Source organism: Cryptomeria japonica, chromosome 1, assembly GCF_030272615.1.
Source record: "Cryptomeria japonica chromosome 1, Sugi_1.0, whole genome shotgun sequence".
Taxonomy (NCBI): Eukaryota; Viridiplantae; Streptophyta; class Pinopsida; order Cupressales; family Cupressaceae; genus Cryptomeria; species Cryptomeria japonica.
This window is the reverse complement of record NC_081405.1, coordinates 455,073,193-455,100,316: the sequence shown is the minus strand read 5'-3', so window position 1 is coordinate 455,100,316 and position 27,124 is coordinate 455,073,193. Positions and strand designations below refer to the sequence as shown.

Here is a 27,124-nt window from a genome sequence, read left to right as displayed (position 1 = left end):
CCAAACAAAGTAAACCCAAAAAAGCCTAGAAAGATCTGTGCCATGCAAACACTGGAACCCTCACAATGCATCAGGATCCCTGTGGAAAACCCCTGAATACTGGCCAACGCTCACAAATAGGATGGCGTAAAAATGGGGACATTACACTTTCAGCCTCCAAGGCTTACCAAGATTTGGGTTTTTGTCCAAACTTGATAAGGAGAAATTTGTCCTTAAGTCTGTTTATGAACTTGAGAGGGGTTTTGTCCTCGTTATTTGTAAAGCAATTTCCTCAAATTCAAGACTGATTGCTTGATGGATTGATAGATTTATTGCTGATTGCTTGATTGATCTTTGCTGATTGACAGATTGCTTGGTTTCTTGGTGGAGTGACGAGTGAATGCTTGAATCATTTGTTGATTTAATTGCTTTCATATAATAACTCTCTCTCTCTCTCTCTCTCTCTCTCTCTCTCTCTATATATATATATATATATATATATATAATAAAACCCTTTCACATACTATCACTACTCTTGAAAACATAATTAAATTGACTTGCAAAGTCACATTAGATTCTATTTCCAATAGGTTGATTTAATGATTCCCTCTCTCTAATGGAATGATCTCCTTTTTATATCACATGTTTGAGGGAGTCACAACTCTTCACCACTATTGCCTTTGCAAGAGTTACAACCCTTCATCACTGCTTTTGGTGAATAATAATTTAATTTTAAATAAGTTAATTTGTTGCTGTCAATTGCCTAATTGCTGGGAATAATTTGCAATCTTGTTTAAAAAATGCTGCGATGTGTTCGCCTCTTTGGCAGGGGCATGACATTTAAAAAGCAACTCATATTTGCTTTCAGTGCTATGAATGTTAGATCACGTGTCTACAATTTCAGATGATATAGCTGCCTGCTTAGGGAGTGAATTTAACCTAAATGGTCTTCCCAATAATGAATAGTTTTGAGTGGATTTAATGGTCTTCCTAACCATGAATAGCTTTGAATGGATTTAACTTGGGAGGGAATTGACATGTTCGTAATTTTTGCAGGCATTTCATTGTTTGGAGTTTATTCTTCTAGCCTGTTGGTTTGATAACTTCAATTTTTTATTAATTTTTATTGCAGGCAGCATTAAATCTGCAGACACCTTTAGAGCATTCAAAGGAGTTAAGCGATTGCAAGCAACTAATCAAGACTTTGGTCATGGGTATTGCCCTTATCATGCTTTTTGGATAGGTTTTCAAGTGACTGCTGATTTATTTTCTCTTTAATTTTTAGTTAGCTCAGAATGGCTTGATGTTGTGCAAGACATTTAATATGACTTGGGTATAAAATACATTCATGTGCTTATGGTTCTGTTTGTTGCATTTATTATTGCTTATTGTGGTTAGATGCACAGGAAACTACTACTTTATATTTGTGTTGTGTATTCTAACACTGTAATTTTTTCTTGTCTGTAGGAATGAAGACATTAGTTTGGAGTATTACTCATGTGAACTCATCACAGATGCAGGTAGCTCAGTCGCCTACTGCTGGGAGTTCTATTGGGATGAAAGGCATGCGGGAAGATGAGGTCTGTTAGAATTTATTATGCCACATTTCGTTTTCTTCAAGAAAATTGTTTAGTATAATGTGAAAAGAAATTTCACACTAAGATGTTTACATTCTTTATTGAACAGGTACGGCTTGCCTCAGGGGTATTAAAAAGTGGGGTGCTTTGCCTCTCAATATTCAAGGAAAAGGATGAAGAGAGAGAAATGCTACAGTACTTCTCCCAAGTTTTTACATCAATGGAACCTAGAAACCTAATGGATATGTTTGCTATGTGCATGCAACATCTTTTTGAGTGCATGCTTAACAACAACCAGTTGTTGCTTATATTTACTACCCTTCTTCAGACGCCCAAGGTTGTACGTTATTTTGCAGATGTTCTTGTGAATTTTCTAGTTAGTACCAAACTTGATGTTCTAAAGCAGTCAGATACCCCTGCATCAAAACTTGTGCTACAGTTGTTCCGACTTTTGTTTGTTGCGGTTGCTAAATCTCCGACAGATTGTGAGCGTGTATTACAGCCACATGTATCAACTATCATGGAAGTATGTATGAAGAATGCTACCGAGATAGACAAACCTCATGGATACATGCAACTGCTTCGTTCAATGTTTCGTGCTCTTTCAGGAGGGAAATTTGAAATGTTGTTTAGAGAGTTTATCTCTACTCTGCAACCTTGCCTTAACATGCTTTTGGCTATGGTGGAGGGTCCAACTGGAGTTGATATGATAGACCTTGTTCTTGAGCTTTGTCTAACATTGCCTGCTCGCTTAAGTTCTTTACTTCCACATCTCCCACGTCTTATGAAGCCATTGGTCCTGGCATTGAAAGGAAGTGATGAACTTATAGGCTTAGGTTTAAGGACACTTGAATTCTGGATTGATAGCCTCAATCCAGAGTTTTTGGAGCCTAGTATGGCAAATGTTATGTCAGAAGTAATCTTAACTCTGTGGTCTCATCTCCGACCGAAGCCTTATCCCTGGGGAGCGAAAGCCTTGCAACTTCTTGGTAAACTGGGTGGTAGAAACAGAAGGTTTTTGAAAGAGCCTTTAGCTCTTGAGTGCAAAGAAAACCCTGAACATGGTTTAAGACTTATTTTGACATTTGAGCCATCCCCATCATTTCTGGTGCCTTTGGATAGATGCATCTACCTTGCCATAGCAGCTGTTATGCAAAATAGATCGAGTGTGGATGCTTTTTACAGAAGGCATGCTCTGAAGCTTCTGCGGGTCTGTTTGGCATCTGTTTTAAATCTCAAGGGAAATATAGCTGGGGAAGGGGTCACTCCAGGACTTCTGAGTTCGATGCTGATTTCACCAATTGATCCCTCAAGGCGCAGGACTGAGACATCAAATATGAAGGTTTTGCAAAGTCTAATATTCTTTTTTGATGTTGTTTGATAACATCTTTTTGTTTACAATTAAGGCCCAAGCTTACATGATTGAATAATTTTCTTTCTAGAATGTTGTGTTATTTAGTATAAATTAAATTCTAAGAAAAATAAAGCTAGAATACATTAACATTCATACCACGCACATTGTTTGATTCTTTCTTACTGGATCATTATTCCATTGGGCATCGACAGCTTTTTTATACGTATTTATTTGAATTTTCTGTTGTGATACTTGATGAAATATATTGTTTTTTTTATTAATTAAGTTTCAGAAAACAAAATTGGCAGTATGTCTAGCAAATGTATTTATGTAATGAAAGACACCTTATATGTGTCGGTGGTTTAAAGATTGATTGCACCAAATGGACCCTTACTGATTATCCAAGGCACTAAATAGTATGCAAGTTTGAGCTATGGAATTAACATAATAAATTGTTTTGGTTTGCAGGGTGACCTAGGGGTGAAAACAAAGACACAACTGATGGCAGAAAGATCTGTGTTCAAGGTTCTTTTGATGACTGTTATTGCAGCTAGTGCAGAGCCTGAACTTCAAGATCCAAAGGATGATTTTGTTCCCAATATATGTCGTCATTTTGCTATGATATTTCATGTGGATTCATCACCACCTGCTCCATCAGTAGCAACTGGTCAACTTGTGAGTACGACAGGAACTGGGGGATCAAGTTCTAAGTCAAGGAGTTCTTCCCATGCCAGTTTGAAAGAGTTAGATCCTTTGATATTCTTAGATGCATTAGTTGATGTTCTTGCAGATGAAAACAGAGCACATGCAAAAGCTGCTTTGAATGGGCTCAATATTTTTGCTGAAACACTTCTATTTCTTGCTCGCACCAAACATACTGGAGTACTGACTCCAAGCCGTGTGGGAACACCTGGTACTCCCATGATGGTCTCAAGCCCATCTATGAATCCAGTCTACTCGCCACCTCCAGGTGTTCGGATTCCTGTATTTGAGCAGCTGCTTCCTCGACTTTTACATTGTTGCTATGGAAGTACATGGCAAGCTCAGATGGGTGGGGTGATGGGTCTTGGAGCTTTGGTTGGTAAAGCTACTGTTGAAACTTTGTGTCTTTTTCAAGTCCGTGCAGTTCGTTGTCTAGTATATGTGTTGAAGAGGCTTCCTCAGCATGCACATAAGGAGCAAGAGGAGACAAGTCAAGTACTTACGCAGGTTCTAAGGGTTGTGAATAATGTTGATGAGGCTAACAGTGAGCCACGTAGGCAGAGTTTCCAAGGAGTTGTAGATTTTCTTGCAGCAGAGCTATTCAATCCAAATGCAACACTTATTGTGAGAAAGAATGTGCAGTCATGCCTAGCATTGCTTGCCAGCAGAACAGGTAGTGAGGTTTCAGAGTTACTTGAGCCCCTATATCAACCACTTTTGCAACCTCTTATTATGCGTCCTCTTCGTAGTAAGCACATTGAACAACAGGTAAATTGGTTACATATTGTATTGAAATGTGTAATAACTTATTTTGCATTAAAGATATTTTAATGCCAACCCTCGAGAACGATCTTGTGGAAGACTGATGTACATTTAATTCTAGAAAAAGGGCTATAATAAAAATATGTTTACATTAAGATGTTTTAAAACTGTCTTGAATTGATTCTTATTTCAGTTCCTTAATAAATTTTATATATATTGCTTTTTATAGGCAATGAATGTTTTATTGAGGCAGGTAGGAACTGTAATGGCATTGAACTTTTGCCTTGCCTTACGTCCTCCACTCCTAAAGATGACTCAAGAGCTTGTAAACATCTTGCAAGAAGCATTGCAAATAGCTGAGGCAGATGAGACTGTCTTAATTGGGAAATTCATGAACCCAAAGTTGGCTGTAACATTGACTAAGCTTCGAACGGCATGTATTGAGCTTCTTTGTACGGCCATGGCATGGGCTGATTTTAAAACTCCAAATCACACAGATTTACGATCCCGCATAATTTCAATGTTCTTCAAGTCACTCACTTGTCGGACTCCTGAAATTGTTGCTGTAGCAAAGGAGGGACTTCGTCAGGTTATATGTATATTATTTTTGTTGTCTACATGCTTTTTCAGAGGGTGGCAATGTGTAAATATCTGAGATAAAATTAAAAAGTGTACTTTGTTTTATAGGAAATTGTGCATGTTTTGGAATTTTAACAAACTAAAAGTTTAGTAGAGTACTGAGTTTGGATTGTTGTTTTTTATGTGTAGGTTATACAGCAACAAAAAATGCCCAAAGATCTCTTACAAAACAGCCTTAGGCCAATATTGGTAAATTTGGCTCATACCAAAAGCCTTACAATGCCCCTTTTACAAGGTTTAGCTCGATTACTTGAACTTCTATCAAATTGGTTCAATGTGACTCTGGGTTGTAAGCTTTTAGACCACCTGAAGAAGTGGCAAGAACCAGAAAAACTTGCACAGACTCAGAAAGCTTGGAAAGCTGGCGAGGAGCCAAAAATTGCTGCAGGTATATGAATTTTTTCATAAATATTCTGTTCAGTTAAAATCTTTTGTTTTGCAGAACATACTAGATCCTGGAGGCTTTTCCTAGTCATTTGAATCATCTAGAGTTAAATCATGTTTTTTCCTGTTTTGCAGCAATCATAGAGCTTTTTCATCTTCTGCCATCTGCAGCATCTAAGTTCTTGGATGAACTCGTGCAAATTATTATGGATTTGGAAGCAGCTCTTCCCCAAGGTCAAGTGTACAGTGAGCTAAATAGTCCTTATCGTCTTCCACTGACTAAGTTTTTAAATCGCTATGCAACAGATGCAGTGGATTATTTTCTTGCTCGATTGAATCAGCCTAAATATTTTAGAAGGTTGGTTTTCATAAAATGTTTAGTAAGTAATTTGGTGCCTTTTTTGAGATGATGCAATTAGAACCTGAAAAAGTGTGTTGTTTCCCTTTGCTGGATATTAGATTTATGAATATCATCAGATCAGAAACGGGACAACCCTTAAGAGAGGAGCTTGCAAAGTCACCGAAAAAGATAATTGCCAATGCATTTCCTCAGGTTATAGAAAAGCCAGATGAGACTGCTGCCTCCAGTGTATTACCATCTGCAGCGAATAGTGGTGATGCTTTAGTGTCCTCTGTAAATGAGAATTTAGGTGGTGTGCAATCCACTGGAGGTGCTAGTACGGGCGAGATGACAGATGCTCATTTCCATGGACTATCACTGGTATCAGTTTTGGTTAAGTTGATGCCTGATTGGCTGTGTAACAATCGTGCTGTTTTTGATGCTTTAGTTATTGTGTGGAAGTCAACTTCGAGAGAAGCTCGCATACGCAATGAGCGGGGTCTTAGCTTGGACCAAGTATGAATTGTTTCTTCTATGCTATCTTCTCTTAAAATTAATTTTCAGCATATGATCTTTGAGTAGTTGGTCCTTGGTAACAGTTTATCTCTATGGTGACATTTGGAATATGATCTCAATAAAATATCATTTCTCGTGTTGGTAGGTCAAAGAGAGCAAGAGGCTTGTCAAGTGTTTTCTGAATTATCTAAGGCATGATAAAACTGAAGTTGGGGTTCTGTTTGATATGTTATCAATTTTCTTGGTCAGAACTCGCATTGACTACACATTCTTAAAAGAATTTTACATGATTGAGGTTTGTTCATTATTCCTGTTTGGGCTTGTTTAATTTCTGATAAATATTTGTTGGAAGTGAGCTCTATATATAGTAGGTAAATATAAAAAACAGATGGTAGTGTGTTATTGTCTGCTGGCAAGCTGCATCTTATACACACAGTTGAGTCACTAAACACTCGTTGAAGCAGGTTGCAGAGGGATACACCCCACAAATGAAGAAGGCACTTCTGGTGCATTTTCTACGTCTGTTTCAGTCAAAGGAACTAACACAGGATCATTTAGTGGTTGCCATGCAAATGTTGATTCTGCCAATGCTTGCCCATGCTTTTCAAAATGGTCAGAGTTGGGATGTGGTTGACTCTTCTATTATAAAGACAATTGTTGAAAAACTGCTTGATCCACCTGAAGAGGTATGTTTTGAAGTCACTTCTTTTGAGTGATACCCTTTTTGATGTTATAACAATAACACTGGGAGCTTATTTTCTTACTGTTTCTGAGATTGGCTTGTAAGACAGAAGTTTTGATAGGGTTGCTTGTTCAATAAATATTGTTTGTAGAATATGTTTTTCTTTGCTGTGACTTTGTTGATGGTATCTTGCATTGTTTATCCACATTTCTAGGTAAGTGCAGAATATGATGAACCTTTGAGGATAGAGCTTTTGCAGCTTGCAACTTTATTACTAAAGCATCTCCCAAATGATCTTGTGCACCATCGCAAAGAACTTATCAAGTTTGGGTGGAATCATCTCAAGAGAGAAGATAGTGCCAGCAGACAGTGGGCATTTGTCAATGTTTGTCATTTCCTTGAAGCTTATCAAGCTCCGGAGAAAATCATACTTCAGGTAGAGCATGCATTTGAATGCAATTCTTGTAGTATATGAACTAATCTGTATGATTTTAAATAGTGCCATCATAGCTTTACATTTATGCTTTCCTGGATAGAAATTGCAAGTCTATTCTAGTTGCATTTTGCAATGGTAGGTCAGATAATTCTGGTTTCCTAGCAAATATAAACAGAGGGTCAGGGCTTCTAAATGGAACCACAAACTGGTTAATGTGACCACTTTCAAAAAAAATCTCAAAGTCCTGGAATCAGTGTGGTGTGGCAAGATATATGCCACATACTTAGATGATATAGAAGAGAAACTTGTAGTTCATCCCAATCTGAAAGATTAAAGAGCCACTAGCAGGCAACATATCTCCATAAAGTCCAGCTGGAATTTCAAAGGTTCTGAGTTTTACCTTGTCTGAAATGACTAAGCTTTGTTTAATTGTACTCATCACTTGTCTCTTGCAAGTTCCACAGTTTACAGAAACACAGCATGATTGATGTAAAACTCTTTAATAGAGTTGTCATAGCATCCTTGCCATATCTTATCACAGGTGTGACTTTGCTAGCTTCCATAGTCTTGTGTTTTTATTCTCAATTCCAGGACATTCAATTGCTTGTGGACATTGTATTAATATTAATTAATGCAGATGTGAAACTTGAGTATATGTAATATAAGTTAATGGCTACGAGTTACAGAATAGGGCCAAAATTTAAAATTTCTAAATCTGTGATATCTAGAAAATAGTCATGGCGAAATTAAAAGCAATGTAGTCGCTATATTTTCCTATGATCTTGGTGGTCAAATCTCTCTAACTTCTTTCACAATGCAAAATACAAGAGAAGTGGTATACAATAGGTCAAAAAATAGCCGTCTAATAATATTCTTTGATGTACGCTAGACTGGGAATGGGACCATAGAAACTTGCGTTCTATTGATTTAATCTTAGTACTTGGTAACTCCAGTATTGTGTTGACCATGGGCTGTTGAAATGCACACATATTCTTACTTTCTTTAGCCATAATAGAGTATTGTACTTTATGGGTTTGGAATGATGGTTATGTCCGAATCAAAGTTGTGGTCATCCTTGTGGGAAAGGTTTAACATGAAATGTGTGAGGCATGCAAAAGGTTATAATTCTGATGGTTTCAAAGGCTTAAGATATTGACATTAATTTGATAGAGCATAGAAACAAGATGGAAATGAAATGGACATAGATGTGGAAACCAAAGGGCTGAAGCCTGAAAGTTGAAACAATTAGCAGATTTGAGAGAATGAAGAGTGGAAACTAGCATCTTGCCTGGGTGGATCTAAGGTTTGGAATGAGCTTTTTAAAGAAGAATTTACCTTGAAATATTTTGTTTATAGTTTGGTTCATTTAATTTTCCTAGATTGTATGCTATCTACATTTGCAATGCTCATATTAATTTGGGCAGTATTAATGGCTTCATTGTGATAGGTGAACCATGCTCATGTTGAAAGGTAAAAATAAAACAAGAGAGTGTGATGGTTTGGCATTGAACTAGAATGATTGTTGTAACTAAATTTTCAAGTGTGGCAGGTATTTGTTGCTCTTTTAAGAACTTGCCAGCCAGAAAATAAGGTGCTAGTGAAGCAAGCTCTTGATATTCTCATGCCAGCACTTCCACGAAGGTTGCCACCGGGTGACTCTAAGATACCTATATGGATTCGTTACACAAGGAAAATCCTAGTTGAAGAGGGGCATTCAGTGCCTAACTTGATTCATATTTTCCAGCTCATTGTTCGGCATTCAGATCTATTTTACAGCTGTCGAGCCCAGTTTGTGCCACAAATGGTAAATTCACTGAGTCGTCTTGGACTCCCCCAGAATACTCCCCCTGAAAATAGGCGTCTTGCTATAGAGCTTGCTGGGCTTGTTGTAGGGTGGGAGAAACAACGTCAAGCAGAAGCAAAGATGGTTTCTGACACAGAAGGAAATGTACAACCTGCAGATATGTCAACTTCAACTTCAGCTGCAGATGGCGACTTGTCTGCAGCAGCAACAAATGTGAAACGCTCATCTGATGCTTCAGGATTTTCAGATGATTTGGCTAAACGGGTTAAAGCTGAAAGTGGTCTACCCTCATTGGGTGTGATGTCTCCAAGTGGCACTTCCATACAAAATATTGGTACACCTGGTGCAGCTGGTCAACCAGATGAAGAGTACAAGCCAAATGCTGCAATGGAAGAAATGATTATTAATTTTCTCATAAGGGTAAGGATCTGTCACATATTTTATGATTACATTGTATTTCAGGGTAGTGGCATGCACAACAAATATTTGAAGAATCTGTGTTTACAATGTTTTCTTCATATTTTAAAACATGAATATCTGCAGAGTTTTTTAAGTTTCATTGTTATCAAGTAATTTGAAAGAAATTTTTGACTCCTGCACTTTTGTGTGTTAAGGTTATAAAGATGGTGTTTTGTCAATATAATGGAAACAAACATAATGCATTGACTTGCCTGATTTCCATCTTCTGAAAGGTTTAAAATTAGCATATTGTAGTAATTTATGGATCTATTTCAACAATGTTCTTGACAGCCTTTCTATGTTGGGAAGATTGGCAATGGCACAGTTATCAAAGGTTTTGTTCAGTCGTTTAATTACAAATGTTCCTTAAAAGGTTAATTTTGTAGTCAATACTGTATTTTGTGATTTATGTGATGATGTGATTTTAACTTTGGTTGGTTTAAACAAATATGTGATAGATGATTATCTGACTATTTTATTTAATGATTTTAATTTTTATAAGTGGCACCGTGGCCCCAAACACACAAGGTTGTGCTTTCTTGTTTTATAATGCACTTCTGTAGGAGTAGTGATTAGTAAGTTATAGTCTTGTATGGTTGAATTAACTACGAGTTCCAGAGAGATTTGGAAACACTATGGTTATGCTTGTGTCAAGTATTACTTTCAGAAACCTGTGTGAGGCTTAGTCAGAGTACAGTATGTTGTTAAATGTGAATATTTTCATGCTACTTTTCTTTTGGAAAGTTTGAGTGCTATATTTATATATTTTCACATGGGGTGGGAATAGTGTGTATTGCATAATTTTCTTGACCAACACTGATCTGTGATATCTAAATGCTATTTTGTGTAATAACATGCAGGTGGCATTGGTAACAGAACCTAAGGACAAAGAAATGTCTGCAATGTATAAACAGGCTTTGGAGCTCCTATCTCAGGCATTAGAGGTTTGGCCTACGGCTAATATAAAGTTCAATTATTTGGAAAAATTACTCAGCAGTTTACAGCCCTCAGGGCAAAGCAAAGATCCTTCAACAGCTTTAGCACAGGGCCTTGATGTCATGAATAAGGTGTTAGAAAAGCAGCCACACCTATTCATTCGAAATAATGTTCAACAGATAACTCAAGTATGTGCAAAAAATTCAGATGTTTTACAGTAACATCCTATTTACACACATTATTGTGATTTAAATCTTCATTTTGAATGTTATTTACTTATAGTTATCTTTTACTGTTGTTTTGCAGTTACTTGAGCCTTGTTTTAACAGCAAGCTTTTGGATATAGGGAAGTCGTTATGCACACTGTTAAAAATGGTCTTTGATGCATTTCCCGTAGATGCTATGAGTATGAATGCACCACAGGATATTAGAACATTGCACTCCAAGGTTGAAGAATTGATAGAGAAACATCTTTTAGCAGTTACTGCACCTCAAATATCACTTGAGACAAGCTCAGCTAATTCAATGATAAGTTTTGCACTTTCTGTTATAAAGACGCTTGCTGAGGGGCAGAAAACTTTTATAGACCCTTTTTTGATGCCTTTAGTTCGTGTTCTTCAACGTTTCATGAGGGAGATGGGAACAATTACTGGCACCATTGCAAAACAAGTATGCTAACTCCTTTCCTAATTCTTTTAGTTTTGTTGTTAAGATTTTTCACTTCTTCATGTATTCCATTTCTTTGAGTATTATGGTTCTTATGAGCTGGTCTAAGTGATGCAACATTCTTTACTAAAATATTGGTAGTGTTGTTGATTACATTTTCTCTGTCATGTGTATTATGGCTCGTATAAACTGGCCTAAGTAATGCAACATTATCTATTTTCCTATATAAGTAAATATATTTTTAGTCTTCTTGATTACATTTTCACATACTTCCTTTTGGCTATTATCTCTGCTAAAAATAAAGTCTTCCTCCCCTTATCTTTGTGTGCCGTGTCATGCGAGAGCAATTATTCCCATTTTATTTTGAAACAAAACATACTTTGTAATGTATTATTTTTCATCTTCGGTTTTGCCTTGAAACATAACTATTTTTCTTTTGTAACTACAGGGTCAAAGAATGGATACTGAATCTGCATCTGCGACTACACGTTTGATGAATGACCTTGGTGCTGTAACATCGAATTTGAAGTCAATACTCAAACTCATCAGTGGAAGAGTAATGCTTGTACCTGAATGCAAGCGCTTGACTATGCAGATATTGCAAGCTATACTGTCTGAGAAAGGCACAGATGCTAGTGTCCTCCTTGCAATACTTGATATAATAAAAGATTGGATTGAAAATGACTTCAGGTCATCTACTTCTGGGACTCCTAATGCTGTACATAACAAGGATATAATCATGTACTTGCAAAAGCTATCACAAGTAGATAGACAGAATCTTTCACCAGCATTTGTGGAAGAGTGGGATGGAAAATACCTCAATTTACTTTATCGACTCTGTTCAGACTCGACCAAGTGAGTGATTGATGTCTTCCTTCCATACATTGTATACCTTTCATAAATAGGAGAACCTATTAGTTATTTTGCTAATACGTGTGATTCTCTTTTTAGGTATCCACTGCCTCTACGGCAGGAAGTATTTCAGAAGGTGGAAAGGCAATATATGTTGGGTTTAAGAGCAAAGGATCCTGAGATGCGACAAAAATTCTTTGCGCTTTATCATGATTCTCTTGGAAAGACATTGTTCACACGATTACAATATATAATACAAACACAGGAATGGGAAGCTTTGAGCGATTGCTTCTGGCTAAAACAGGGTTTAGATCTTCTTCTAGCAATCTTAGTAGAGCACGAGCCAATTACACTTGCTCCAAATTCAGCACAGGTGCCTCCCCTAATAGCTTCAAGTAGTGTTCTAGAACGTGTTGGGGCACAACAACAATTAGGTGATGCTCCAGAAGAGCCAGACGGGACTCCTCTTACATTTAATGGTCTTGTGACCAGGCATTCTAAATTTTTGAATGAGATAAGCAAGCTTCAGGTTTGTTTCTAAGTTTCTCCAATTATGAAGTTATCCCCACTTACAGATGTTATGGAAAATACATGTCTGACTTTGTTTCGTTGTGAGTTCCCCGATTGTGAACTTAACTGATTTATAGCATGGTCTCTAATAAGATGTATTGTTTCAGGTTGCTGATCTTGTGACTCCTTTAAGAGAACTTGCTCACACAGATGCAAATGTTGCATACCATATGTGGGTGTTAGTATTTCCAATTGTATGGGCTACACTGCAAAAAGAAGAGCAAGTTACACTGGCTAAACCAATGATTACCCTATTGTCAAAGGACTATCACAGCAAACAGCAAGATAAGAGGCCAAATGTAGTACAAGCACTGCTAGAAGGCTTGTCATTGAGTCAGCCTCAGCCTAAAATACCAAGTGAGCTTATCAAGTTTCTTGGTAAAACATACAACGCATGGCACATAGCTGTTTCTTTGTTGGAAAGCCACGTCATGCTATTTCCTCATGAAACACGGTGCTCAGAAGCTCTGGCGGAACTATATCGTATGCTGAATGAGGAAGATGTACGTTATGGTTTATGGAAAAAAAGGCCAATTACTGCTGAAACAAGAGCAGGCCTATCCCTGGTCCAACATGGTTACTGGCAACGTGCTCAAGATCTTTTCTACCAGGCTATGAGTAAAGCGACTCAAGGTACATACAATAACAATATTCCTAAGGCTGAAATGTGTCTTTGGGAAGAACAATGGATATCTTGTGCACGGCAATTGAATCAATGGGAAGTTCTGGCAGATTTTGGTAAAACTGTGGAGAACTATGAAATATTACTTGACTGCCTCTGGAAGATTCCTGAATGGAGTTTTTTGAAGGAGAATGTGTTTCCAAAGGCGCAAGTTGAAGATACGACAAAATTTCGGATAGTACAGGCATATTTGGCTCTTCATGATGGTAGTATTACTGGAGTGAGCGAAGCTGATAGTAGGGTTGTCCAAGGAGTTGATCTAGCGTTATATCAGTGGTGGCAACTGCCTGAAATGTCTGTACAATCTCATGTGCCTTTGTTGCAACAATTCCAGCAATTGGTAGAGCTTCAAGAATCAGCAAGAGTTCTTGTAGAAATCGGAAACGGAAACAAGCAACTTGTTGCAGCTGCCCCTCTTGGAGGTGTTCATGGTAGCTATGTGGACCTTAAAGATATTCTTGAAACTTGGAGACTAAGGATACCTAATGAGTGGGATAATTTGTCTGTCTGGTATGATTTGCTGCAGTGGAGGAATCACATGTACAACACTGTAATTAATGCATTCAAAGATTTTTCAAATACTAACCCTCAGCTTCATCAACTTGGATATCGGGATAAGGCATGGAGTGTCAACAAGCTTGCTCGTGTTGCCCGCAAGCAAGGACTTTTTGATGTCTGTGTAGCTGTGCTCAACAAAATGTATGGCTTTGCAACCATGGAAGTTCAAGTGAGTTCCAACTGTCAAATCTATTACTTCTCTATCATGTTGAAGTAAATTTTACACAAAGTATTTTGCTAATTTATTAATTGTTTAGTTTCATTGCCATATTAAATTTAAATCCCTAAGATCATGGGTTTTCAAATGGATTTACAGGAAGCATTTGTGAAGATAAGAGAGCAAGCGAAAGCCTATTTGGAAATGAGAGGTGAATTAGTGAATGGTATCAACTTGATTAGCAATACCAATCTGGAATATTTTCCTGTTCAGCATAAGGCAGAGATCTTCCGGCTTAAGGGGGAATTTTTGCAGAAACTGGGTGAGGGAGATGGTGCTAATCATGCATATTCGAGTGCCATCAGTCTCTTCAAGAATTTATCAAAAGGATGGATAAGCTGGGGCAATTATTGTGACAAAGTATTTCTTTTTTCCCTTAGAAGTTTAGAACCATTATCCATTTGGTAATGTGACAATTAGTTGATGAGTTTTTCTGCGCCAGGTTCTGATGTAAAGTGATGTTTTGACTCTGACTGTAGGTCTATCAGGAGACAAATGAAGATATCTGGCTGGAATATGCAGTGAACTCCTTTCTTCAGGGTATTAAGCATGGTGTATCAAGTGCTAGAAATCACTTGGCTCGTGTTCTATATTTGTTGAGCTTTGACACCTCAAATGAGCCCGTGGGAAAGGCATTTGACAAGTACTTGGACCACATACCTCACTGGGTCTGGCTTTCATGGATACCCCAGTTACTCCTTTCTTTGCAGAGACCTGAGGCAGCTCATTGCAAGCTTGTTCTTCTCAAAGTAGCTACAGTATATCCACAGGTTTGTAGATAAATCTAGGTTTGAAATATTAACTCTTTGCTTGTGTTAAGTGCTTTAAGCTGGTTCCATAATTTATAGGACATAATATATGTGGCAGCAGTTGTTTAATTCATAATTGTTGTAAGCATCTCGTCACATAGCATTCTCATGCAAAGAGGTGAGTGGAAATAGCAAAGCATTGACTGCTGAAATTAACTTTTTAATTGTGGTTCTTCCTGCTTTCCATAGTGATCATTTAGTTTTGATATAAAATTGTGGAATAGAGTGATGCTATATCTCTGGTTTACTATATTGCAATCTTTATTTTAAGTGGCCAAATTCTTATATTTCTGCTAGTCTTTTGAACTGGTCATGCACTGTTATATTTTTAGGCACTCTATTATTGGTTGCGGACATATTTGTTAGAACGTCGTGATGTTGCCAACAAATCAGAATTGGTAAGAGGAGCTGCAGTTGCTCAGCAGCGAGTTCAACAGATAAGTGCATCTGTTGCTAGTTCAGCTTCTCTAAATTCAGTGGAAAGTAATCCAATAACTTCAAATCCGAATGCAAGTAACCTGCCTTCAGATGTTGCAAATAGTCAAGTTACACAGGGGGGGATTTTGTCTGTGCCTCATGATAGTACAAATACACAAACACAAGAATCAGATAAAGCACCAACAATTGATGGGAATGTTCCTGTAGGGTCTGAATCATCTCAGACAAATTCTGCAAGTGTGAATGATACTCAAGCTGGGATAAGGCGTAATGCTGGGCTTAGCTGGGGAGCTTCAGCAGTGACAGCATTCGATGCGGCAAAGGATGTTATGGAGGCTTTGAGGAGCAAGCACACAAATTTAGCGAGTGAGCTTGAGGTTTGTTTCCCAGTGAAGAATACCACCATCTTCAGTTCATATCTTTTGTCTCTCTCTATTCAGTTTGTAGACAGTCGTTTTTAAAGAATAGAAACACTCCGTTAGTGTTCTTGCTTTTCTTTCAGATTTGGTATGGATGCCTGGAAATGATTTGTACCTTTTTGGAGGTTTTGACTATCTTTTAGAAGTACAGAGGAATTCTTTCATGATTGTGAATCATTTCCTTATATATCCCATCAAACTGACATTATCTCCTGTTGGTAATGTATAGTGCACATGATTTAAATTTTATTACTTTTTCTATTAATCAGTTCCTGCGCCCTTACTGTATACATCTGAGTGTCCTTACTCTGTATTGTCAACTTTTTAGACTGCTGCATTTCTGATCACATTGTCCTATTGTGATTTTTTGGGGCAAAAATTCGGCATTCGAAAAGTTTCACGATTTTTCCCGATTAATCCGATTTTTTCCTGATTTATGCTTCTTTGGTTTTAACTATTGGCAAAATCATAATTAAAAAATCTGGTAGACCCAAATTTGAACTGGACTCTGCATTTCAACAAAAAATTCAGAAAATCTCGACAACTTGAAAGATACTTTGATTTCTTAAAAGCATAAATTTAGTGCAATAGACAGTTATAAAATGTTTCAAATGTGTCTGTAGAATGTTGTGGAAGTGTTTTCTATTAGATTTGAATGCAAATTTAAGTACAAAATGAATGCTTGTGCAAAGGATCTTAGGTTGCACAGCCAAGGGGTGCTAGGTGTGACTGATTTTTTGTGCAGCCAAAGGAATGCCTTATGTGGGAAGAAAGATACTTGCACAAAAAAGACATTCACTTTGCTTAGCAATAGGATGTCTTCTGCAGCGACTGGAAATTCTTGTGCAGTAATAGGAATGTCTTGCACATCAATTATGATCTAGTCTGTAAAGGTTTTATTTGCTATAATTTGATAAATCCTAACTAGTAAAAAGTTCAACATTTTTGTTCATAAATAATAACTTAAATCATTGCTAAAGCTAATGAAAACTGAATCCAATGCTTGGAAAAAAAGCAAAAAGAAAAAGTTCTGACCTGGAATCCCGAAATTCCAGAAATTCACTCCTCAAATCCACTTCAAACAAATTTTCAAATGCTGCGTGAGGAAATTGCATTGTCGGATTTGCATAAAAAGACCAAAAGCTCACCCTTTTAGTGTTTTTTTTTGTGTTCAATGGTCTACTGGTCTGTAGCATATTACAAGTCGATGTGGCAGACTCACCGAGACGTGGCCCTGCAACTTGGTGAGTTTGAAGGTCAACTACTAGGAATATTATTCGAGTTGTGTGAGTATTTGGCTAGCTTTAAATCCATTTGTAGCATGATTCTGAAGGTTAGTTATCTTCCAAAATGGATTGTTATGATTATATAAGGCCTTTGTTTTTTTGATCAAATGATAGGTTTTTTAAAGAGGATATGCCACTTGGTAAAAAGTATGATGCAAAAAATGCCAGAAAAAATATGGATTATAAATTAAAAATTGTAGGAGGCAGCAGAACATGATGTAGGGTTCACCAGAGACTGAGATATCTGTTTTAACAACATATAGTAAAAAACATGCTAAAATAATAGGTGATGCCAATAATCGAAATCAGAAGAGTCTTAAGAGCTAAATCTGTACAGATGGTCCGCACAAGTACCTCCAAGCTGTCATCATTAGCTTGGATGGAGACCATATTTGGAAACTGGAAACTAAACTTTTTGTGTGGGAGATAGATGACTCATGATAGGAATGAGATTTCCAGTGGATTCCTAATGAACTCTCTTGTCCTGCAATGGGCAAAGCCTTCATTGTGGCTTTACTTATAGTACTAAGTCTCTAAGCCGAGCCACCTTTTTCCTGCCTGCTTTTCATGAGTGATTATGCTGTTCATTTCATAACCACTTGTGCTAGCACCACTCTTGCATACCGACCAACCTTGCCTTTCCTGCCTGTGGGTTTGTGCATATAGAGGAACTATCGACCATTCCCTGCCGCATAGCCTATTCTTGCATGCAAAACTTTAAACATATCAACCTCCACTTTGTACTCCCTCACAATTATACTGGGGCCATCTACAGCATTATCTGTTCTTCAATTCAGCCTCTCAATAATTTATCTCCGTTACCTGTTTGATCTCCAATTGTCTTCCATTTGCTATAAAACTGTCATGTCATGCATTGTTGTTGGATAATTTATGACTATTTCCTGCTAAAACCATTTTTGTTAACTTGCGCATTCCTACGCCTTCTGTAATCTTAATGCTTGCTTTTTGGTACTTTTTTCTGCCTATTATATTTGGACTACTAGGGGTAAATGATGCCTTATGGACCTGCAATTTTTATCCATTTGATTTGGTTTGTCATTGTATCTCTTTACCATTTCATATGTTTTACTTGCATGCTCACTGTTTGTTTTCCAGACTTTTTCTTCTTTATTGATATAATTCCTTATTGAGAAGCATGGTTTTGCAGGTGTTCCTAACAGAAATTGGTTCAAGATTTGTTCCTTTGCCTGAAGAGAGACTGCTTGCTGTAGTGCATGCATTGCTGCACCGATGCTACAAATATCCTACTGCTACAACAGCGGAGGTTCCACAATCACTCAAGAAAGAGCTTTCAGGTGTCTGCAGAGCTTGCTTTTCAGCAGACACTGTAAACAAACATGTTGAATTTGTGAATGAGTACAAACGGGACTTTGAACATGATCTCGATCCTGACAGTACATTATCATTTCCATCTACGCTTTCTGAGTTAACTGAGCGTTTGAAACATTGGAAGAATGTTCTACAAGGAAATGTGGAAGACAGATTGCCTGCTGTCTTAAAACTGGAGGAAGAAAGCAGGGCCCTTCGTGAGTTTCATGTTGTTGATGTGGAAGTTCCAGGACAGTACTTTGCTGATCAGGTGTGGATATCTCCTGTGTATCTTAAAGCTTCTTGAAAAAAGTTTGGGATATTTATGGAATGCAAAAGCAATGTTCTTTTTTTTTATCATAAAAAATGCGTTTTTATTTGTTTCACGTGTGTGAAGGTTTTAGAAGTCAACTTCAAATTGCATTTTATGAATGAATAATAAAAATTAGGGGTAGATGAAGCTTCAATTTCAATCTAAATTTGTTGGAAGTTTGTTTGCATTCTAAATAATCTGAATATGGTCAACATTGTAGATATGCACACACACACACACACACACACACACACACACACACTGTTGTTGTACTGGGTCCTTGGTTACATTTACTTACTTCCATCGATTCTTGCAGGAGATTGCACCTGATCATACAGTAAAGTTGGATAGGATTGGTGCAGATGTGCCCATAGTTCGTCGACATGGTAGCAGCTTCCGTAGATTGACTATAGTTGGCTCTGATGGTTCTCAAAAACATTTTCTTGTTCAGACTTCACTAACTCCCAGTGCCAGGAGTGATGAGCGAATGGTGCAATTATTTCGAGTCTTAAACAGGTTGTTTGACAAACATAAGGAGTCAAGACGCAGACACCTTGCATTTCATACCCCAGTCATTATACCTGTTTGGCCACAGGTGCTTCTTGTTTCCTTCCTCTTTGAACCTAATGGTCAATCTTAGAACCTAATTATTTGGGAATTGTGTGATTTTTTTTTCTTCTTCCTAGCAAGAAAAAAACAGTCTTTAAGGTCAAGCCTTAATGCTGTTTTAAAATTTTTATGATTTAACTTGGAGATTCTATTCTAGTTAAATAGTGGAAAAGGTAAGCATATTTTTTTCCCTTTAACCACGATTCAGGTTGAAATGTTTGATGCTAAAAAATTCCATGGTTTCTAAATGCAGATATACGTTTGTTTTTTAGTTGCTTATCGGCATTAGCCTATATTAGCCTGTACCATGACTTAATTTGGAGATCTTGTTTGAGAGTATGCGAGTTTACCCATGGTTATATTAATTATGTCTACTAAAAAATCATGCTTATCTACACCAGTGTTTAATTGTAAGTTTATATTGCCTGTGACATTGATTGTGAAAAGCAACGTTGTGGTATACCAAATAGAGGGAGACTTATTTGTAAACTTTTTTTTTTCTTAAAGACTATATTTTCTGCTTTAACTTTCAATCTAAATGTATAAGCAAAGGCTATTTTAAGCTAAACCAATTTGTCACTCCGTTTTGGAAATAAATATATGCTTTATCAAATTTTCTATAACAGCTAATGTGGTGTATGTGATTTAAGGGTGTGTGTGTGGATAATGACAATTATGACAGTGATACTAAATTAACATATAAATTTATAATTAGTATCCCATATATAATTAGCATTCACACCTTCGTTCACACGATCATCTTTATAGGCTCTTATATGCAAGTGCTCATCATCCCATATGGCATAATAGTGATTGGTAATGGCACTATCATCTTCACATGCTCTTACATATTTCTTGAGTCTAGTGTTCCAATTCCACTCAAATTTCAAGTGTGATGAGGGGTTTTTGAGTGGGATCCACTGGGTCATAGAGAAAATGGAAGCAGATTCTCAATTTGTAGCAGAGTTCCCAAACTTGCCGCGAGTCAGGCGAGTTTGCCGAGTTGGCGAGTCGAGCCAAGCTCGACGAGTTTTGCTGACTCGGGACTCGGACTCGGCGAGTTTTGACCATAACTCGCCTGACTTGCGAGTTAGGCAAGTTATGGCAAAACTTGCCGAGTCCAAGCTCCAAGACTCGGCCACGACAGGTCAATGTTTGACTTGTTTGACAAGTTAGTCTCTCCACCAAGATTCATATATGGAATATAACATTTAAGTATAAGAAAGAGAAAACTTATACTTAAATTATATTCCATATATATTGTCAGGATGTTTGAGAGTGGTTTCAGACCTCCATGAGTTATAATGCAAAATCTAGTTTTTGGAGGATCCTTCAAATTTCCAGACTTAGTCAAATTTCAGGCCATTGCAGGATTAGGATGACATTCCAGACTTTTAAGGCAAGTTCACTTTGACCTTGATGTAAGGGACGGGACATAGGAGGACACTATGCATTCAACCAAGGTTTGATTTAGCAACATGAAGCGTGATCAAATAGTACACAAAAACCCTAGGAATGATCTGAATAACCCCTAATCACTCAACTGACCTAACCTCCTTCACTCCACCTTGAGGAGATCCACCTAATTTGATGACCTTTGAGAAACTCAATCCCTTCAATGCAAAGGCTAAGACACTAAAACGACCAACACCAAAACTAAAAGAGCTAACCCTAGAAAGCAAAAAGTGGGGGTCTTCATTTGCAATGGGCGATGTGTGAGTACCTCACAACAGGGATGTTTCTTAAAATTTTGAAAAAAGGGGGTGAGTTGGGGACATTTCCTACCTGTCCCCACATCCCAAAAAATCCCCCCATGGGGCACAAGGTTATTTTTGGCAAGGGACATGTCTCTGAGGAGCATATTTTCAAACCCTTCTGGCCTCACAATTCTCCCTTCCATCCAACATATATATAGCCTAAAAACTAAGAGGTCCAAGAAAGACCAAGGTCAACTATAGTCCCAAGGTAAAACCTAAGTTCAACAAGCACACTATTTAATGCTACCATACACAAGCACTCCTTACAGTTTCCAAGTGAAGATGTTCATGATGTCTCATGTTGGTGCTCCCAAAATTTCAATTTGGCCAAAGAAAATACTAAACAGAAGCCCCAAACAAGTAGATACTCTACCAGCATGCCTTTCATGGCATAACAAGCTAGCACACATTATAATTGGGCTTTATTCAATAATTGGTGCATGAAACAAGTTTTAAATTGTTAAAAATCTCTTGATTTCAAGGGTTTTTTTATTTTGCCGAGTCATTGCCGAGTTGTTGCTGAGTCATAGCCGAGTCACGAGTCGAGTCGGCCTGGCCGAGTCCGAGCCGAGTCTGAGTCTGGGAACTTTGATTTGTAGTGAGGATTGTCTCTAAGATTGAGATCATTAAACTTGTGCATGGGGACCTCTTTGTGCAAGATATATGTAAGGCAACTTTGATGTATGCACGAAGTAATCCTCTTTGATGTATGCACAAAGTAATCCTTTAAGTGCTAATCAAACCCAAAAGCATACCTAAAATTTTTATATTTGAGAGCATCTCCATTTGTATCTAGCAATGTTTGAGCCAATTTTCCAATACGATTGATAAGTGGCTTATTATTATGCTCCGAGGTTCAATAATGACAGAGAATTGTTCTCTGTTTGAAATATTGATGTATCATGAGCAAAATGGCTGTGTAGCTAATTTATACACACACACACACATGCATGCACGTGCGCACACACACATAGAAGAGTATATATATGTATGTATTTATGTATATGTATTTATGTATGTACGTATGTACACACACACACATATCAAAGTTCCAGGACTCTGCAAGTCCAGAGCTGGGTCGGCTTTGCAGAGTCCTGAAGACTTGGACTCAGCTGAGTATATATATATAGTCCACAAAACTGGATAGTGTTGTGGAGTAATGCTTCAATAAGTTAAATGTTTAAACTTAAATAATTATTGTGTTTGTTTATAGTCCCACGTCTTTTATCCTGTGCAACATTGATTTTTTTTTCTTCCGAGTCTCATTATAAATGTGCAAACATCTGCCTCTTCTTGACTTGGTTTTTTTGTTACTAAGAATACTTGGAGACATGTTCAATGGGACAGTAAAAAATGAGTTGCCCAATAGATAATTAAAAAGCAATAATATAACTGAGTTACATGCCAACACAAGTGCCATTTTTTGTGAACTTCAATCCTTAGCTTGAAGTACAACTGCTAGCTATTATTTGAGGGACTGCTAATACTGAATGCAGTGTGGTTTCGACTTTCAGATGCTCAAAGTAACTTTTGTGCTCGTAATGATGTTCTAACATGCAAATGCTCACTCAAGAGTTTCTTGTTTTTAAGGTATATTTTTGTTTGTGTATTCCATTATTTGCTGAATTGCTTAAGTTGCATTTGAATTCAGGTTCGCATGGTGGAGGATGATCTGATGTATAGTACTTTCGGGGAAGTTTATGAAATTAATTGTGCTAGATATGGCCGTGAGGCTGACCTTCCAATCACCCACTTTAAGGAGCGTCTGAATCATGCTATTCTGAATCAGCTGCCACCTGAAGCTGTTGCAGACTTACGACTACATACATACAATGAGATAACACAAAGCCTTGTCAGTGAGAATGTATTTTCTCAATATATGTATAAAACGCTTCCAAGCTGTAATCATTTGTGGGCATTCAAAAAGCAGTTTGCTATTCAGTTAGCATTGTCAGGTTTCATGTCATATATGTTGCAAATTGGTGGACGCTCTCCAAACAAGATTTTATTTGCAAAAAACACAGGCAAAGTGTTTCAAAATGATTTTCACCCTGGTAAGTTGATCAGCAGTTACAGAAGAAAATAATTTAGTGTTTCTACATGTTTTGTGAGTTCTTTTATCTGACATGCTATTTGCATTTGCAGCTTATGATGCAAATGGTATGATAGAGTTTAACGAGCCAGTGCCCTTCAGGCTTACACGCAATTTGCAAACTTTCTTTACACCTTTTGGTGTTGAAGGTCTTTTTGTTTCTGCTATGTGTGCAGCTGCACAATCCATTGTTGCACCAAAGGTGGGTAATTGTTGGTGTATTTTTATTTTCAGATAGTCTGTAAGTACTTTTGGTAAATCAATAGGATAATTTCTTTCATATTTGAAGTGCTGTTGTAAAATATGAACAGTTTTCAGAATATACTGACACAGAATGATCTATTTTTGTTAAAAACAGAATCAGCATGTTCAACACCAGTTGGCAATGTTCTTCAGAGATGAACTTTTGTCATGGTCCTGGAGAAGACCACCTGGAATGCCATCAGCACCAGCAGCAGCAGGGGGTATCAGTCCCGTAGAATTTGAGCAAAAAGTGAAAACAAATGTTGAGCAAGTCATAGGTCGTGTCAAAGTGATTGCTCCACAGTGCTTCCCAGAAGAGGTTCTTTAATTGATGACTATCCTAAAAGACTTCTGTTTAAATGCATTTTCATCTTTCAAATCCTCAGACATTTCTCATGTTTTTATTGTTTGAAATTTTAGGAGGAGAATGCGACTGAACCACCACAATCTGTGCAACGGGGTGTCACAGAGCTAGTGGATGCTGCTTTGCGACCAAAGAGTCTCTGTATGATGGATCCAACATGGCATCCTTGGTTTTGAGAGGGTGTACAGTTGTTTCTTGGTAACAAATTGAATTGCCAGGTCACATCCTTATTCTCATTGGGTGCCCGATGTTTTGGGCTAGGGAGTAAAGTTTTTTGTATTTTGCCTCCAGTGTTTTCTGTATTTATATTGTTCCAAATTCCATTTTATTAAACGATTGTAAGTTGTTCGCTATAACGAGTTTGTTACCATTGAAACTGCAGATACAGTTTTACTTGTAAATAGTGTTTCTCTATGGTTCATTGTATATTCTTACCACAAGGATATTGACTGAAATTTAATTCAACCAAGTTTTTGCGTTTAAAACTATAATATGAGTATTATGTCTGATATGCCTGGGCGTAATGCCTTAATTTGAAAGCTTGTAAGATAATCTGGACATACAATGCAGTTGTACGATTACAAATTTTTCTTCTGTGTCTTTGTATTTAAACTGATTCATCCTAGTGGGGTTCCGAAAAGTAAAATAAAAATAAAAATTGAACCATTGGCTTGTTAAAAACGTTTTGGCCTGTGCAGAATATTTGGCACCTATATAAACTGACGAGAAAAAACATGTGCATATATTTTATCTAAAATACGAGTAAGAGCACTTTGAAAGGTGGGTGCTTGGATTGGAAGATGTCTTACCATCTTCCATCATGTTACGGACACAATGCCTTGTGAAACTTACAAACTATTGCTTGGGCTTTCAAATGTTTCAACGTGGTGCAGAGCATGGCAACCGAAATCTCAGTGAACAAACCAAGGTCGGAAAGACAGACTTTTCAAATATTCAGGATTTAATTGGATTAGGATTAGGACTTGCGTTTGGGGTAAAGGTAAAATGAGAAAAAAAAATGCCGTAGATATCGAAAAAGAACTTAAGAGACCATAAGTTTTCAGAAGATTGTGAAAATTTTCTAGTGATTGTGGCCTACGATTTTATCTGTCGGCCGTAAAATCATTTGGCCAGGTATTTTTGGAACTTGGAATTTTTGTAAAATAAAATCAGAAGGGCAAGATAAATGATTATTCACGCTCTTTGAAAGACTTGTACGGTATGATGTAGGGGTCCAAAATTATTGGGGTAAATCTGAATCTCTCAATTTTTATCCATATTTTATTCAGGAAAACACCTCATCATTAATTTAACGCTAAACACTTGAACAATTAATTTGCTAACTCAATATGAACCTCTAAACCATAGTAGTGTTAGAATCGAAAAACACGCAATTACTGTTACAGTTATCATGAAACACCCGTTTGCCGTGCTGTTTTCCAAGGTTTTGAGAAGTAGTCCTCATTTTTTTATGCATCATTTTTGGGCCCATGTTTATGTTTAGAGACCAAAGTTACAGAACAAATGCAAGATTAATCATTCAGAATTATTTTAGAAATTGAAGGGTAAAATACAGAGCTAAGGCAGATTGAACATTCAATTTTAATGAGTTGAGAATTAAAAAGCATATGGTTCGCACTACATAATTGGCCATACTTAATGACAGAAGAGCCAGCGTACACTTTTACATCAACTCTCGAAGGAGAAGAGTACAAATTTTTTTATGGTTTTTAGATTTGACTGTGTTATCATTTTTTCAATAATGTTTCAGATCAAACTTCATGATCTATCATCAGGATGAGTAATCTTGAAAAGAAAGAGAGAAATAATAGGAGACTAAGCTGAGTAAAAGAATGAGTAATCTTGAAAAGAGAAAGAGAAATGATAGGAGACTAAGCTGACTAAAAAGATGAGGGGGAAGGAGAGGCAAAATTTGAGGGAACTAAGGGGAAGCCTAAAGGGGGAGAAAGAGGAGAAAGAAGAAAAGAAATTAAAAATTAAAATGATGAATGTATTATACAAGTACAATATATTATAGTAAAATAATCAAATTAATTTCATAATAATTGTATTACATTGTTGTTTTAGATTATAGGGATCAGGTAGCTCAAGAAATAAAATAAATTTGTACTACATAAATTACAAGGAGTATGCAAATTCTTTTATATAAGATTATATAGATTACAATGTAAAATATTTTATATGAAATATATGTATTACAATATACATAAAAGACGTGCACATGTATGTATTAGCCAACATATATGTATGACCTTATGCAACCATATACACATACACATACGTAAACATGTGTGTTTTAGCAAACATATACACATGCTCATATACAAATAGATACACATATATGCAAACACGTGTGTTAGCAAACATATATGCATGCCTATACACAAACATTTACACATGCATATGTAATACATACACATGCAGATGCCCATATCCAATTTCTTTTTTATTTTAATTTATTTATATGCACTATATTTGACATGAGAAAAAAAAAAGTCATTTTCTTTGATTTTATTGAGGTTTTTTTAAGGCAATTGTAAACTTGGGGAAGAAAAAGAAATTCATTTATATTATGTGTTAATGTTGTCTAAACAAAATACCATTGTCCTTTAAATTTTAGAAGCAATGGAAAAAGAAAAACTTTAATTTACACGCTAATAAAATTAAGTACTAATGATTAGGACACACAAAGCTACACGATAGGTGTGATTGCTCTTCACTTTTGTCCACCCTTGGCCTTCTAGATTTTCGCTCTCTACTACTTTATTGCTTGTTTTGTTCATCACCTAAGAAGCCTCCAAGCACACTAGAGTACTCCCCTACTCCAAATTCTTCAAGATTGGAAACTCCTACAAAATAGGGGGCTCCACCACGGTGGCTTGCTCCAAACACATATCCATAGAGGGCGAAGGGCATGCATGTGGAGGTGAGGAAGCTATCTTGTCCTTCAAAGAAGCACAAGCAAGATTAGATTTCTTGAGGCTGCTAGGAGGAATAACATAGTGTTGAGATTTTGCCAATCCACCATGTCGGTTTTCCTAGAATTTGAGATCTCAAATTTCCTTGCTCCTGACAATGGGAAACAAAATGTTCCATTGAGAACCATTTCTTGCATTTGAAAGCTACATTTTCATAGTCAATAGGTTGCTTGCAACTTCTATTACCCACCTTCAACAAAATCTCAACTAGAAGGCCATTTAGAAAATCCATTTCCATACAGCTAAGAGTACACTTAGAATTTTGGTAGTTGATATTTTCTTTGGAGGAGCAGTGATACCTTTAAAGGCCATTCCCTATGGCCCTCAAACAATCTAGTTCCTAGACTTGAA

The 27,124-nt window shown here is 37.0% G+C and overlaps 1 protein-coding gene across 2 annotated transcripts in view; it reads left to right on the top strand.

Annotated features, from left to right (window-relative positions):
• LOC131064445 (uncharacterized) overlaps window positions 1–24,365 on the top strand; it is a 135,072-nt gene extending 110,707 nt beyond the window's left edge. Inside the window, exons 11-36 of one of the 2 annotated variants that reach the window (XM_057998592.2) lie at window positions 1,112–1,193; window positions 1,447–1,559; window positions 1,666–2,898; window positions 3,379–4,380; window positions 4,628–4,963; window positions 5,143–5,401; window positions 5,533–5,755; window positions 5,857–6,253; window positions 6,399–6,548; window positions 6,718–6,939; window positions 7,150–7,371; window positions 8,921–9,595; window positions 10,495–10,758; window positions 10,877–11,239; window positions 11,685–12,091; window positions 12,188–12,617; window positions 12,766–14,067; window positions 14,215–14,475; window positions 14,595–14,885; window positions 15,257–15,739; window positions 18,236–18,667; window positions 19,026–19,304; window positions 22,727–23,129; window positions 23,221–23,369; window positions 23,526–23,729; window positions 23,831–24,365. In XM_057998592.2, the coding sequence (XP_057854575.2) occupies window positions 1,112–1,193; window positions 1,447–1,559; window positions 1,666–2,898; window positions 3,379–4,380; window positions 4,628–4,963; window positions 5,143–5,401; window positions 5,533–5,755; window positions 5,857–6,253; window positions 6,399–6,548; window positions 6,718–6,939; window positions 7,150–7,371; window positions 8,921–9,595; window positions 10,495–10,758; window positions 10,877–11,239; window positions 11,685–12,091; window positions 12,188–12,617; window positions 12,766–14,067; window positions 14,215–14,475; window positions 14,595–14,885; window positions 15,257–15,739; window positions 18,236–18,667; window positions 19,026–19,304; window positions 22,727–23,129; window positions 23,221–23,369; window positions 23,526–23,729; window positions 23,831–23,950 (10,302 nt within the window). In that variant the 3' untranslated portion in view covers window positions 23,951–24,365. Of the gene's footprint in view, window positions 1–1,111; window positions 1,194–1,446; window positions 1,560–1,665; window positions 2,899–3,378; window positions 4,381–4,603; window positions 4,964–5,142; window positions 5,402–5,532; window positions 5,756–5,856; window positions 6,254–6,398; window positions 6,549–6,717; window positions 6,940–7,149; window positions 7,372–8,920; window positions 9,596–10,494; window positions 10,759–10,876; window positions 11,240–11,684; window positions 12,092–12,187; window positions 12,618–12,765; window positions 14,068–14,214; window positions 14,476–14,594; window positions 14,886–15,256; window positions 15,740–18,235; window positions 18,668–19,025; window positions 19,305–22,726; window positions 23,130–23,220; window positions 23,370–23,525; window positions 23,730–23,830 lie in introns of both variants that reach the window. The other variant, XM_057998586.2, reaches the window with a different exon arrangement.
• The last annotated feature ends 2,759 nt before the right edge of the window (window positions 24,366–27,124 follow it).